The sequence below is a fragment of the Oncorhynchus mykiss genome, chromosome 30 (genome assembly GCF_013265735.2).
Source record: "Oncorhynchus mykiss isolate Arlee chromosome 30, USDA_OmykA_1.1, whole genome shotgun sequence".
NCBI classification, from domain to species: domain Eukaryota; kingdom Metazoa; phylum Chordata; class Actinopteri; order Salmoniformes; family Salmonidae; genus Oncorhynchus; species Oncorhynchus mykiss.
In genome coordinates, this window is record NC_050570.1 from 12,993,139 (window position 1) to 13,006,688 (window position 13,550).

Consider the following 13,550-nt stretch of genomic DNA (forward strand, 5'->3'; position numbering starts at 1 on the left):
AGGCCAATATGCCTACTTCTTCATTTAAAGCATTTCAGTTTAAACTTGTCCAGTCTTCTCACCTACCAGTGGTCATGTAGAAAAGGAGAGAGAGGCCATGCCATTTCCTATTGGAACGAGGCCCTAAATGGCCCCCAATGATAACCAATACATTTCCTGGTTTCTTTCTCCACACACAATACCAAACCACTCTGTCAAACATCTTAGGATTCATGAAGATCAAATTAATTAAACATACTCAAATGCAAATCCCCAAATGAGACCGAGGACACTGGAATGGGTTCAGAAGATTTTCAAATAGGACATTAATTCCCAGGTACATTCAGCGTCCCTGTTTAAAAAGCTATTTATGAAACCAAACTAGTCACTATGTCACACCCTGACCTTAGAGATTATTTTTATTCTCTATTTTGGTTAGGTCAGGGTGTGACTAGGGTGGGTAGTCTAGTTTTTTCATTTCTTGGTTGGCCTGGTATGGTTCCCAATCAGAGTCAGCTGTCTATCGTTGTCTCTGATTGGGGATCATATTTAGGCAGCCTTTTCCCACTGCCTGTGAGCACTCCATTACTTCACGTTTCGTTTGTTTCTGTATTGTTTCGGTGAGTTTCTATAATTAAACATGTGGAACTCTACGCACGCTGCACCGTGGTCCATTTATTCTAACAACGATCGTGACACACTGACTTGCATAGAAAGCAACGGAAGCTAACTCTGCCTTGGCTTGTTGGCCAAAGACTATGGGGGAATTCATATTGGGGGGGGGGGGGGGGGGGGGGGGGGGGTGTTGGATAAATGCTGAAAATCGACCTATCGACCTTTGGAGATCTTCTACGTTTTGTTCTATGTGAATTTTCAGCAACTAATGTCATTTTTTGTGAATTTAAGCATTTATGTAATCGAAATAAGCATATAAAGTGCATAAAGGATTCAGAACTCATAAAAGTCATGTTGACTGACTGATATTATCTCATTGAACAAAACGTAGAAGATCTCCTTTTTTCTGGAGGCAAGCCGAAGTTTGGAGACAAATTCTATGCCCCTTCGTCGTGATTGGTTAACAGTAGGGATTCTTCAATAAAGTTTGTCATTCAACGAGAGCTGTATTCATGCACATTTTAAAATGTAGAAATACTGCACTAAACATCTTAGTTAGACAAAAATATCCTCTGTAAAAACGTTACAATTCATGACAGATTTCTAGAGTAATGTTACATTAATTCACTCTCTCCGTGGTTCTGTTATTTTATTACTCACACACATGCAAGACAGCCACCAGCAACTATTAGTCTTAATTCTTTTTTGTTTGATTTATTTAACTTCTTATGGTATAGGGGACGCTTGAATCCCACTTGGCCAAAAACCAGGGAAAATGCAGTGCGGCAAATTAAAATAAAATTATATAAAAATCAAACTTTAATTAAATCACACATGAAAAGATACTCAATTAAAGCTACACATAAGACAGTAAACAGTAAACAAAGAGGGTAGCATATTTCAACCCTGCAGGCGCTACACAAAACGCAGAAATAAAATATAAAAACATGCCTTACCTTTGACGAGCTTCTTTTGTTGGCACTCCAATATGTCCCATAAACATCACAATTGGTCCTTTTGTTTGATTAATTCTGTCCATATATATCCAAAATGTCAATTTATTTGCCGCGTTTGATCCAGAAGAAAACAGCTTCCAAAATGCGCAACGTCACTACAAAATATTTCAAAAGTTGCCTATAAACTTTGCCAAAATATTTCAAACTACTTTTGTAATACACCTTTAGGTATTTTTAAACGTTAATAATCGATCAAATTGAAGACGGGTCTATCTCTGTTCAATACAGGAACACAACAAACCAAGCTACTTTTCAAGTCTTGCGCAGCTCTCAACAGTGTTACGCAGTTCCTAGTTGGCCCTACTTCTTCATTGCACAAATGAATAACCTCAACCAAATTCCAAAGACTGGTGACATCCAGTGGAAGCAGTAGGAACTGAAAACAATATCGTTTGCCAATGAGAAATCAGTGAACAGACAGAGACCTCAAAACAAAAAATCAGAACGGTTAGTCCTCTGAGTTTTGCCTGCTACATAAGTTCTGTTATACTCACAGACATGATTCAAACAGTTTTAGAAACTTCAGAATGTTTTCTATCCAAATCTACTAATAATATGCATATCTTATATTCTTGGCAGATTAGCAGGAAGTTGAAATTGGGCACGCTATTTATCCAAAAGTGAAAATGCTGCCCCCTATACCTTAAGAAGTTAACCAGGTAAGCTAGTTGAGAACAAGTTCTCATTTACAACTGCGACCTGGCCAAGATAAAGCAAAACAGTGTGAAAGAAACAAGAGTTACACATGGAATATACAAGCGTACAGTCAATAACACAATAGAAAAAAAATAAAGTCTATATACAGTGTGTGCAAATGGCATGAGGTGGTAAGGCAATAAATATGCCATAGTAGCAAAGTAATTACAATTTAGCAGATTAACACTGGAGTGATAGATGAGCAGATGATGATGATCAGATGATGGTGTGTTAGTAGTGATACTGGTGTGCAAAAGAGCAGCAAAGTAAAGAAAAACAATATGGGGATGAGGTAGGTAGTTTGAGTGGGCTATTTACAGATGGACTATGTACAGCTGCAGCGATCGCTCAGCTGCTCAGATAGCTGATATTTAAAGTTAGTGATGAAAATGTAAGTCTCCAGCTTCAGCGATTTTGGAATTCGTTCCAGTCACTGGCAGCAGAGAACTGGAAGGAAAGGCGGTCAAAGGAGGGCTTTGGGGATGACCAGTGAGATATACCTGCTGGAGAGTGAGCAAGGAGGCCTACAAACCTGACTCCGTTACACCAGCCATGTCAGGAGGAATGGGCCAAAATTCAACCAACTTATTGTGGGAGGCTTGTGGAAGGCTAGCCGAAACATTTGACCCAAGTTAAACAATTTAAATGCAATGCTACCAAATACTAATTGAGTGTGTGTAAACTTCTGACCCACTGGGAATGTGACGAAAATAAATAAAAGCTGAAATTAATCATCTATTATTCTGACATTTAACATTCTTAAAATAAAGTCGTGATCCTAACTGACCTAAGACAGGTAATTTTACTAGGATTACATGTCAGGAATTGTGAAAAACTCAGTTTAAATATTATTTGGCTAAGGTGTATGTAAACTTCCGACTTCAACTGTATAGCCTACAAACTACTGACCTTTGTAACATCTACATTAAAAAATTATAATAAATCAATTTAATATAGCCTACACCATCACAATAAAGCCATTATTTATTTTAGACAGGTCTAAAGAAACATTATATGAAGAAAATGTAGTCTATTTCAGAAGAACAGAATAGCATAGTCTGAGTTGTTAGGCCCTCTCTCGCTATGCCATATGGCTGTGGGCTGCACTAGTTCATTTAGCAGACAAGATTTTCTTAAAATTCTGTAGCATTATATTATTTTATGGTATGAAGAAAACAATTGCACATAGCTGAATAAAATATGAATAATTTCTCCAAATGATCTCTTAGGGAGTGCGCACATGCTATTCTGTGTTGAGCGGTTAACAAAGAAACAGATACTCCTATATGCTTCATTTAGAGTTATTTATGTAACTTTAGTTGTGATAAAATGTTGGCCTATACGTTTTATGCCTCCTTTTTCTTATGTTTGGATTTTTAATACATTCTAAGGCTGCATGATGCAACTCTAATGACGATTTGAAAAAAAGATGCATGAAAAGGCATGAGCTCTGCTTTGTTTCTTGTGCAGGCTGCACACTTCAGTCTATCATTCACAATTTGACAAGCTTCTCACCAGGATTTCTCGAATCTCCCGGTGGCATCCCTCTTGTGCCCTATTTTTGTGTGTAAGGGAAAATGTATGGAGTAAAAAGTTAATTATTTTCTTTAGGAATGTAGTGAAGTAAAAGTTGTCAAAAATATAAATAGTAAAGTAATGAAGATACCCCCCAAAAAGTACTTAAGTAGTACTTTCAAGTATTTTTACTTAAGTACTTTACACCACTGGCTCTCATGAAGTATTCAATTAGATTTTCGATTACATTCAATTACAGAGTGATTAGAGTGTGTCATAGCTGAATCATTAGTTAGGTAACATAGATAAATAAGATGTTTTATTTACTTTCATAATATGCTTATGTGAGATACTTGTCATTAGAATGTCTCTTCTGGACTATACTGTCATCAGTTGCATTTTTCTTTTCTTCTCTAGGGAAAAGTCACTTTGGGCCCAGAGAGGGGAGAGGCCCGAATGGAACATTGTCTTCATATGTGAATGTATCTGTTAAACCATGTGTCGTGTCTTTACTATCATTAAATTGAAACTTTGTTTTTATCAAAGATTCTCTGTAATTAGTATTACGCGATCAAATTGACTAATCATGTAACTGTAATTAACTAGGAAGTCGGGGCACCAAGGAAAATATTCAGATTACAAGGTTGTAATTTACTAATATAACCTTTCAGATATTTTCATATCTGATCCATAGTCTTCCGATTAATGAATTATTTACTTTACCTCACGTTAGTCTCATTCCAAACGTAAATGGTTGGTTATCTGCACGAACCCAGTCTTCACTATGAGTCATCCATACATCAATTGTCTTAAAACATTTATTTATTACCAACTAAGTCATTCACAGAAATGCATATACAAACAAACAAGGTAAATATGGTTACAAGAAATGATAGGGGAATGTGCCCTAGTGGGCTAAACTGGCATCGCTGCTTGTTAGACAAAAGGGGAAGTGGAGGTCAACTGAGATGAGATATTATAAAGTTGATCATTATAACAATTGAAATGCTAATCCTTTGCACATGAACGCTCACTCATTCGGGAACAATTGCAATCAATCAATATATTTACGCTCAGTGTGTCGTCGGGATCTTTGTTGAAAAGTTTGTTTCTGTTGGAGAGTTTTGTCCGTCTCTCCGTCTTGGTTAGAGGGGATAGTTCAGAGCGACATTCATTCATGGTTTTGTAGAAGAGATGTTTCGGCAGTTGTCGTTCTTCGCGTTCAATGATACCGAATTCCTAGCTGCAGACTAGTAATTAATATCAAAGACTTGTTCTTATTCTGTCGGTATCGATAGTCTAAGAGTTTAACCACGTGGTATGGTTAAAAGATTCAGCAATGGTCTGCAAACTTTGTACTTCCGTGATTGAGAGAAACATGGTCTGGTGATAATTTCTCAAAGTTGGGTTTTATTCAGAATTGCAGAAAAGGGGTTGTCCCAGGATGCCTGACCCTAACTGGGCTCAGGGGCAGTCCAGGAGGTCTGACCCTAACTGGGCTCAGGGGCAGTCCAGGAGGTCTGACCCTAACTGGGCTCAGGGGCGGTCCTCTGATTTAGTTCAAATCAAAAAGGGAATTGGATTTTCCTTCATTAAACAGTCCACAATCATATTACACAATTTTACAAACAGTATCATACTTACTCATTCATCTTATACAACAATTAGATGTAAACCTCATATCTGAGGCTATTATATAAACAGCGTTATGGTAATGTGGCCACACCGTCTCCCATGAGCTTCCCCAAGTTGTAACAAATGGACCAGTTCGTAGCTAGATTCTTCACTGATCTTTTATACTTTCTCCGGAACATGACATTTTTTCGGACCTCGAGTTCTTGTTCGGATCTCTATACTGTGTGGCCATGTGGCAGGAATTTACGACCTCTCTCTGACCACAGCAGCCTAGTTGAAGGAGGAAAGGGGGAGGCAGGGAGAGGGGGATGGGGTTGCTTTACCCAAAGAGGGCAACGTCATGAAACATGTGATGGGGAGATGTCGTGGAAAATTGCGAGATTATGTGATAGTGCTTGTACGATTATTTTATAATCTTTCTATTGCATTAGAATGGTTTTTTTTCCCGACAGAATAGAATCTGTCGAATATTGTGTGTGTGTGTTCCACTGAGGATGGGCCTTTGAGATAGCACTGACAGAGGAGATTTACAATGTCTTTGGCCAATAAAGCCTAAAGAGCATTCCAGATAGTGAGGTAATGTTTTGGTACTATGAAGTACCAGAAACGAGATTAGAATCTCGTTTTAGAGACCAAACTGAATGATAATTTATAGCTAATACTATCTGGCTATGGGATACTCCTCTCTCAAGTAAAAGGCCCTTTGTGAAGTTTCTGAGATCTGTGGTTCGTCATGTGAGTTGAGAGGTGTGTATCTTGCCTATAAAAGATACTAGAATTATTTTGTAAGCACTCTCAGAATTCATTTATAGACACTGAATTGATCTGAGAGTCAAAGGGCTATGGTGAAGCTCATATGATTAAAGATGAAGTTTAAATATAGCTGACTTGTGTGTGGTTTGTAAACTCTCCTCATTTAGTAATACAGGAAATTACCAACGACAAGTGACAATAGAGTGCTGAGTACCAGCCAGAATAGCAAGTTTGGTAGGCTACTAATGACCATCAGCAGCTTCAGAACTTGGAGAAGCCTAGTTACTGTGACTAAATGGTCACAAGGAATTTGACTGCGGTCATGACTCGTGACCGCCGGTGTGGCGGTAATATGGTCACCATAACAAGCCCTAGCCAGGACCATTCACAGTTGAGCTCACTCGGTTTAGCTCAATGCTGATTAGGTATTATTATTCTTTTTAAAAATGTACCTGGCTTCCTTTGCATTCATTGCTGCGGGTGGCAACAATGTCATACTATTTTGGACAAGACAGCATCAGATAGATGGCCTACACATACAGAAGGGCTTTGTTTCGCTTGCTCTGATGCTTTTTCCAGTGAGATACAGTCAGCCTCTAGCGAATTGAAGGAAAATGATGAAACACAGAGAGACAAAAGATACATTTGCTCTACATCTTGTATTTATTCTAAGGCTTCCCATTGAGAGAGACATTGAAAATTAAACCAAACTCGTGGTCCACTCCACACTCACCCGCATAGGACCAGTCGATGTCATCAGCGAATTTGCGCTGGGCAGCCTGGGCCCGGTGTCCGTATCCTTGCACAGGTTCAGCTGCAACAGAAATCAACTCTTTCTCAAAAACAGCTCTGTTTAAGGCCTCAATGACCAAAAATGTGATTTCATTAAAATCAGCCATTACCATTATCATGGAATCAGAATTATCATACATTCACACAGCCTCTCAATCCTCCTGAGTTGGTCTGGTTTTATTTGAGAATTGAAAGACATCCATATCCCTTTGAGGGATCAAACTCATGATACACTCATTCCAAAAGATCATTGGAAAAACAAACAATTTGTTATTACACATTATAATATTGCAAATAGGCCATTATGGGTAGTGCAACATTGAGAAAATCTCAGCAAAAGAAACGCTCTCTGAGCTTGTACAATAAAAACAGTCAGTTATGTTTTCCTTCTGAAGAAATTTCCTCCAGTTCGGGAATAATGAGTAAGTCTCAGATCTACAGGACATAGACTTAACGTAATGCACTCTGGGGGACGTCTGTGGAGTACATCTATGTGTGTTTGTTTACTTGTCTCTAAAAACCACACACACACACACACACACAAATCCCTGCTTTTCACTGTCATTTGAACTAGTGCTATAGAATGATGAGGAGGTGATAGTGTATCATTATGATGCCCTACTAGTCCTGTCTGGGTAATGAATTGGAGCCAGAGCTCTCAGGGCCACACTGCCAGGTCATTATGGAAGAGTTACTGTCTGTCAGAACCAAAATGCCTCATTAGCATAGCTAGCACAAAGCAACTGCTCACTAAAGCAAAGGGAAACCAAATACACCAAACGTTCTCCTGCAGCATTAATAACTCCAAATGTTTCCAAAATGCAGGAAGTGACTGAAACAGCACCCAATGTTCTGGAACATCACTGTGAATGTTGCTGAATAAAACCAGGACAACTGACTAGAAGAGAGGGTGGATTACCTGCTTCACCTTTTGCAACCATAATCAACCTTAAAAACAACATTCCTCCATGCTTCAGCATCGTCAAAATATTCTCATCTAGGGGATAAAATAAACTTGTTTTCCTCTATGACAAACAAATTCACTTAAAGTGATACTTCGCAATTTTCCCCCAGAATCAGATGGACTCGTTGATACCATGTTTATGTCTCTGTGTCCAGTATGAAGAAAGTTAGAGGTACTATAGTGAGCCAATGCTAACTAGCATTAGCACAATGACTGAAAATATATGGGTACCTGCTAGCATCTGACTCTGGGGAAGTAGATATAGGGCCTTATTGACAAAATCCCAAAGTGTACCTTTAAAAATGCACTCAGTACTCGAAACGTCTATGTAAAAAAACATAGTATGGTTGGGGTCAGCACAATAGTCTTAAAAGGGCCTTAAACCATGAAAAAGTCTTGGCCTGATCCGACTCTGGTTGGATGAAGATAAAGAGGCCATGCTGTGTTTGACTATTTTCATGTTCGCCTGGGATAAATTGTCAATCTAATCCAGGATTAAATGTCTCCGAGTACCAGAAACAAGCTGTCCCTCTCGCAGGGCAGAAATGTGTGGTTTATGACCAAGCAAAAGTCTCCTTCACTCATAATATTCCCAAAGTACCATACAGTAACTCTTGATTTAAAAAGTGATCATTGAGGATATCATCCAAAAGGTGCAAACGGTTATAGTCTTGCATAAAATAATATTACTTCGGAAACTAGAATAAAGTAATAAATAGCTCTTTCCTTTTCTCATACTCATTTTCAGCTCTATCTGGTGGTCTTCCTCACATTTCTGGACCTCAGTTGTCCATGCCTGTTTAACACCGTGGTCAGCCAAGGGTCGTAGAGCGCCTTAAACCAAAGTGTTTTCTTTCCAACACAGGGATATCGCTATCATGGCTTCCCATCTTCCTCTCCTCTCCCTGATCTGAGAGATATGAGAGTCTAAGGTATTTGGCTTTTGCCTGTCCTATTCTTTCAACTTTTCATTTTATTTGACACATCCTATTCTTTATATTTTTTTTCAATTTTCCTCTCCAGTTGGTAGTTACAGTCTTCTCTCAACTCCTGTATGGAGAGGCGAAGGTTTGAGAGCCAGGCGTCCCCCGAAACACGACCTTGCCAAGCCGCACTGCTTCTTGACACAATGCCCACTTAACCATGAAGCCAGCCTCTAGGAGGAAACACCGTACACTGTCAGCGTGCACTTACCCGGACCAAGCTGGGCCTCCCATTGGTCTCCCGGTCGCGGCCGGCTGTGACAGAGCCTGGACTCGAACCCAGAATCTCTAGTGGCACAGCTAGCACTGCGATGCAGTGCCTTAGACCACTGCGCCACTCGGGAGGCAACATGTCCTATTCGTTTACCTGTCCTATTTGTTTACCTGTCTTATTCTTTCAGTTCAGTGCGGATGAGGGAAAGGGTACAAGGACAGGATGCATGTTATGACCATTGAGATACATCCCCAGTGTCCCTGTCTTGCTCACCTTCTGACACAGACTATACAGAAAGGAATGCTAGCCAGCAATTATGTTTTCCACTACTGTGACGCAAATCAGCCAATTAATGACGCTGTATTCCCCCCCCCCCCCCCCCCCCCCCCCAGGTTGGACATAGGGAGCTCAGTAGATGTAGATCTTACTATGTCCATCTCCTCCTACAACTACTGAACTCCCTCTCTCCATCTCTCTCTCTCTCACTCTGAATAAAAGAGAAAGGAAGCTGCTAAATTATGGACCCTCTCTTCAGGGGGAAATGGACTATAGAGTGTGTAAACAATTGCTTTGACATGAAACACCTGTCCATTTCCAGCACCAGTTCGTTCAATAAGTGCGATTCTATTACACAATGTGTGTGTGTGTGTGCATGCAAGTCTGCTTGACTACATATGTGTGTTTGTGTGTGTTGTACACTTGGCGGTGTGTTTGCGCGTGTGTGTGTGAGGTCAAGGGCACCATTCATCTCCCTATTTCCTTTCAACAGAGGATTACAGTCTGGCTCATCTTACACTTGCTTTGTCTGATGATTGTCCTTGACCATGACGAATGGCATTACCTTTCCTTTTTAAGGATCACTGGTGCATCTGTGACTGAAAGGGAACAGGTAAGCTTTCTTACACTGACAACGTTGGGTGATTAACTAATTGTGGCCCAACGCCTCCATCTGTGGCTGTTATGCATAAAAACTACAATTGGCTCGACAAACATTGAGTATCTTTCAAAAATGCATTGTGAGAAAACACTCAATGATGTAAAAAAGGAGATTTGATAGTGAACATCTATTTTAAATGACTTGTACAGTGCTACATCTCATCTACATGTTTTTCTTTATTTGTACTATTTTCTACATTGTAGAATAACAGTGAAGACATCAAAACTGCGGAATAACACATTAGGAATCATGTAGTAAAGAAAGTGTAAAACAAATCAAAATATATGTTATATTTGAGATTCTTCAAAGTTGCCACCCTTTGCTGTGATGACAGCTTTGCACACTCTTGGCATTCAACCAGCTTCATGAGGATGTCACCTGAAATGCATTTCAATTAACAGGTGTGCCTTTTTAAAAGTTCATTTGTGGAATTTCATTCCTTCATAATGCGTGTATAGTAGGTATGTCCAATCTTTTGACTGGTACTGTAGCTAGCTATCACAAGAGGTCCGTGCCAAGTAACTGAGAGCTACACTCCCAGACAGGCAGGTATCCTAGTGGTTAGAGCATTGGGTCAGTAACTGAGAACTACAATCTCCGAAGAGGGAGGTAGCCTAGCAGTTGGAGCATTGGGTCAGTAACTGAGAGCTACACTCCCAGACAGGCAGGTAGCCTAGCGGTTAGAGCATTGGGTCTGTAACTGAGAGCTACACTCCCAGATAGGCAGGTAGCTTAGCGGTTGTGGCGTTGGGTCAGTAACAGAGCTACACTCCAGAGCATTGAGTCAGTAACTGAGAGCTACACTCCCAGACATGCAGGTAGCCTAGTGGTTAGAGCATTGGGTCAGTATCTGAGAACTACACTCCCAGAGAGGGTGGTAGCCTAGCAGTTAGAGCGCTGGGTCAGTAACTGAGAGCTACACTCCCAGACAGGCAGGTAGCTTAGCGGTTGTGGCGTTGGGTCAGTAACAGAGCTACACTCCCAGATAAGCAGGTAGCCTAGTGGTTAGAGCATTGGGTCAGTAACTGAGAGCTACACTCCCAGACAGGTAGGTAGCCTAGCAGTTAGAGCGTTGGGTCAGTAACTGAGAGCTACACTCCCAGACAGGTAGGCTCCCAAACATTGGCCGTGGTGAAGGAGAGCCCGCAGGTTTTGGTAGCGGGTCATGTCAGTGGCACTGTATTGTCCTCAAAGCAAGCAAAGAAGTTGTTTAATTTGTCTGGGAGCAAGACGTCGGGGGTCCACGACGGGGCTGGTTTTCATTTTGTAATCCATGATTGACTGTAGAACCTGCAACATACGTCTCGTGTCTGAGCCATTGAATTGCGACTCTACATTGTCTCTTGTCCCTGGTAAGGGCCGGACTAAACAACTCTGTTATGCACCTCCACTATTGAACTGAATTGCTCCTGGTGTATTCATGTATGTACAGTGCTGGCTCATGTCCAGACTGTGGATGATTCTACACTGATTCCACAGTCTATAGAGTACTGGTTCATGTCACCATGAGATGGGTCAATTGGCATTGTGGGACTGTGTGGGCACAGGCTGTGTGCCTGGCATCCTGCTGGGACTGGCAGCCTGTCATTGTGCCTCGTTTTAAGTGGCTCTGGAGAGTGCCTGTCGATGGCCGGGCGGCACGAGGACATGGCACAGTGTGTGCCTGAGGGGAGGAGTATGAAATAAGAAGAAGTGTGTGGTCACACTTTTAATTCCATTCTGATCTCTCTGGCCTGAATTCTCCATCAACAGGTCCTCTGTACTGGGGTGATAAGCCTGAGTGTGTGTTTGTGTGTGTCTGTGCGTGCATGCAATTAGGAGTATGTGTGCATGTGATAAAGAACAGATGAGGGAAATAAATAACGTGTGTGTGTTGATGCGTATGCTCCTTCCTGCCTCTACATAATGACCCATCCAGAGAGCCTGTCTGATGGAGGATGCATAATGACTCCAGACGTTTAAGGTCTCCATCATTATCCCCTCTGGACTCGGGCCAAACACACAGTGCAGGGATGTTTGTTTATACAGCCTTTCTAATGAGTCATCCTAACGCTCCCCTGCTCAACATAACTGCAGTAGTGTGAGGGAGGCCTGGTACAGTAGCCAGCCATATTCAGAGGTCTTGGTCTTGTGGTCATCTGGTCAGAGCAAATCAGCGTGCAGAAAACACGAGGCCCAACTCCCTAGAAAACAAGTCGACCTCTTTATGGCCACCGGCCACAGTGACTTTGCCTGGTCTCCCACACATTGCTATGGTCACAGATTAAGCCTGTTTCCTCACACTGCCGGTCTTGGTGAGGATGTATACAGTATGGATACACTACAGAGAGGCTATAGTCTAGCACTTTGTCTGTATCTCTGTCTCTCTATCATCTCTGTCTCTATCACACTCTCTCCGTTATGAAAACAATGATCATGTTGCGTCATTCAGACAGTCTTTCTTCAGGGGAGAAATATTGTCTATTTTTTCACTTTGTCATTACTTCCTGGCCAAAAGTCTCTAAACATTTAGAGTGGGATAGTGGATGTTTTAAACAAGGGGGTTCCACTTAGCCCAGCTTGTTTAGAGGAAGAGAGAGAGATTTACAGGGATCAAAAAGGGGAGAGTTCTATAATAACAATCTCAGAAGACTTATTTATATATTTATTTTTAGAATACCATAAATGATTATGTACAGGGTGTGATTTAAGGACCAAGAGCCATTTGAAAGCATTGAAAAATGTATTTATGGCTACATGACAGTGTATTTGGTCAATTGCTCCTTCACTAACTACGGCCTCCATACGGTTTCCATATGGTACCCTGTGCCAACTGGGAAAGTATTCACACTAGGCTTGGCCAGCATGCCATATATACCGTATACCGGGTTATTTGGAAATAGCCACAGGATAGTTTTTCAATATCGTTCTTCAATAAATTGTAATATTTGTAGCTACTTTTTAAGTAAATACCTGCAGTCAACTTGTGCAGTACGTTAGGAGATGAACAACGTGATCTGCTTATTTCCCATCACATCCTTTTACATTATGAAGCTTACCGTAGTTCCACAGATCAGTTGAGCCAGTCATATGTTTGTTTGTAAATAGCACAATGGGAGAAAGCGGGAGCAGGTCCAGCTGTTTATTGAAAGTCAAGTGTATTTTCGCTTCAATAGACTGATCAGGGACGTGCAACTATAGTTTTCCTTCACAGAAAAGACATTAGTGCAATACATTCGGTTCATTTTCATTAGATGACAAGAGAAGTGCAACGGTTACACTGAGAAAAGTACCAGAGAAAAAGTAGCCGTCTGCTGATAGAATGCCTGTTTGTGAACAGCAACTGAAGCAACAACTTAGTCTGATGCAGAGCAGAAATTGCAAAAAGCATCTTAGATCTGCGTTAACAAAACGCAGCAAGAGATTTCTTATGCATTTTATATATTTTTCCTGTGTGAAAAATCTAGAATTC

The 13,550-nt window shown here is 40.8% G+C and overlaps 1 protein-coding gene across 2 annotated transcripts in view; it reads right to left on the bottom strand.

Annotated features, from left to right (window-relative positions):
- The window catches only part of LOC110521343 (receptor-type tyrosine-protein phosphatase zeta), a 94,333-nt gene that overhangs the window by 64,815 nt on the left and 15,968 nt on the right, over positions 1 to 13,550 (bottom strand). For both annotated transcript variants that reach the window (XM_021598843.2, XM_021598842.2), the window contains exon 2: positions 6,943 to 7,023. In XM_021598843.2, coding sequence (XP_021454518.2) covers positions 6,943 to 7,023 — 81 coding nt within the window. The remainder of the gene's footprint in view (positions 1 to 6,942; positions 7,024 to 13,550) is intronic.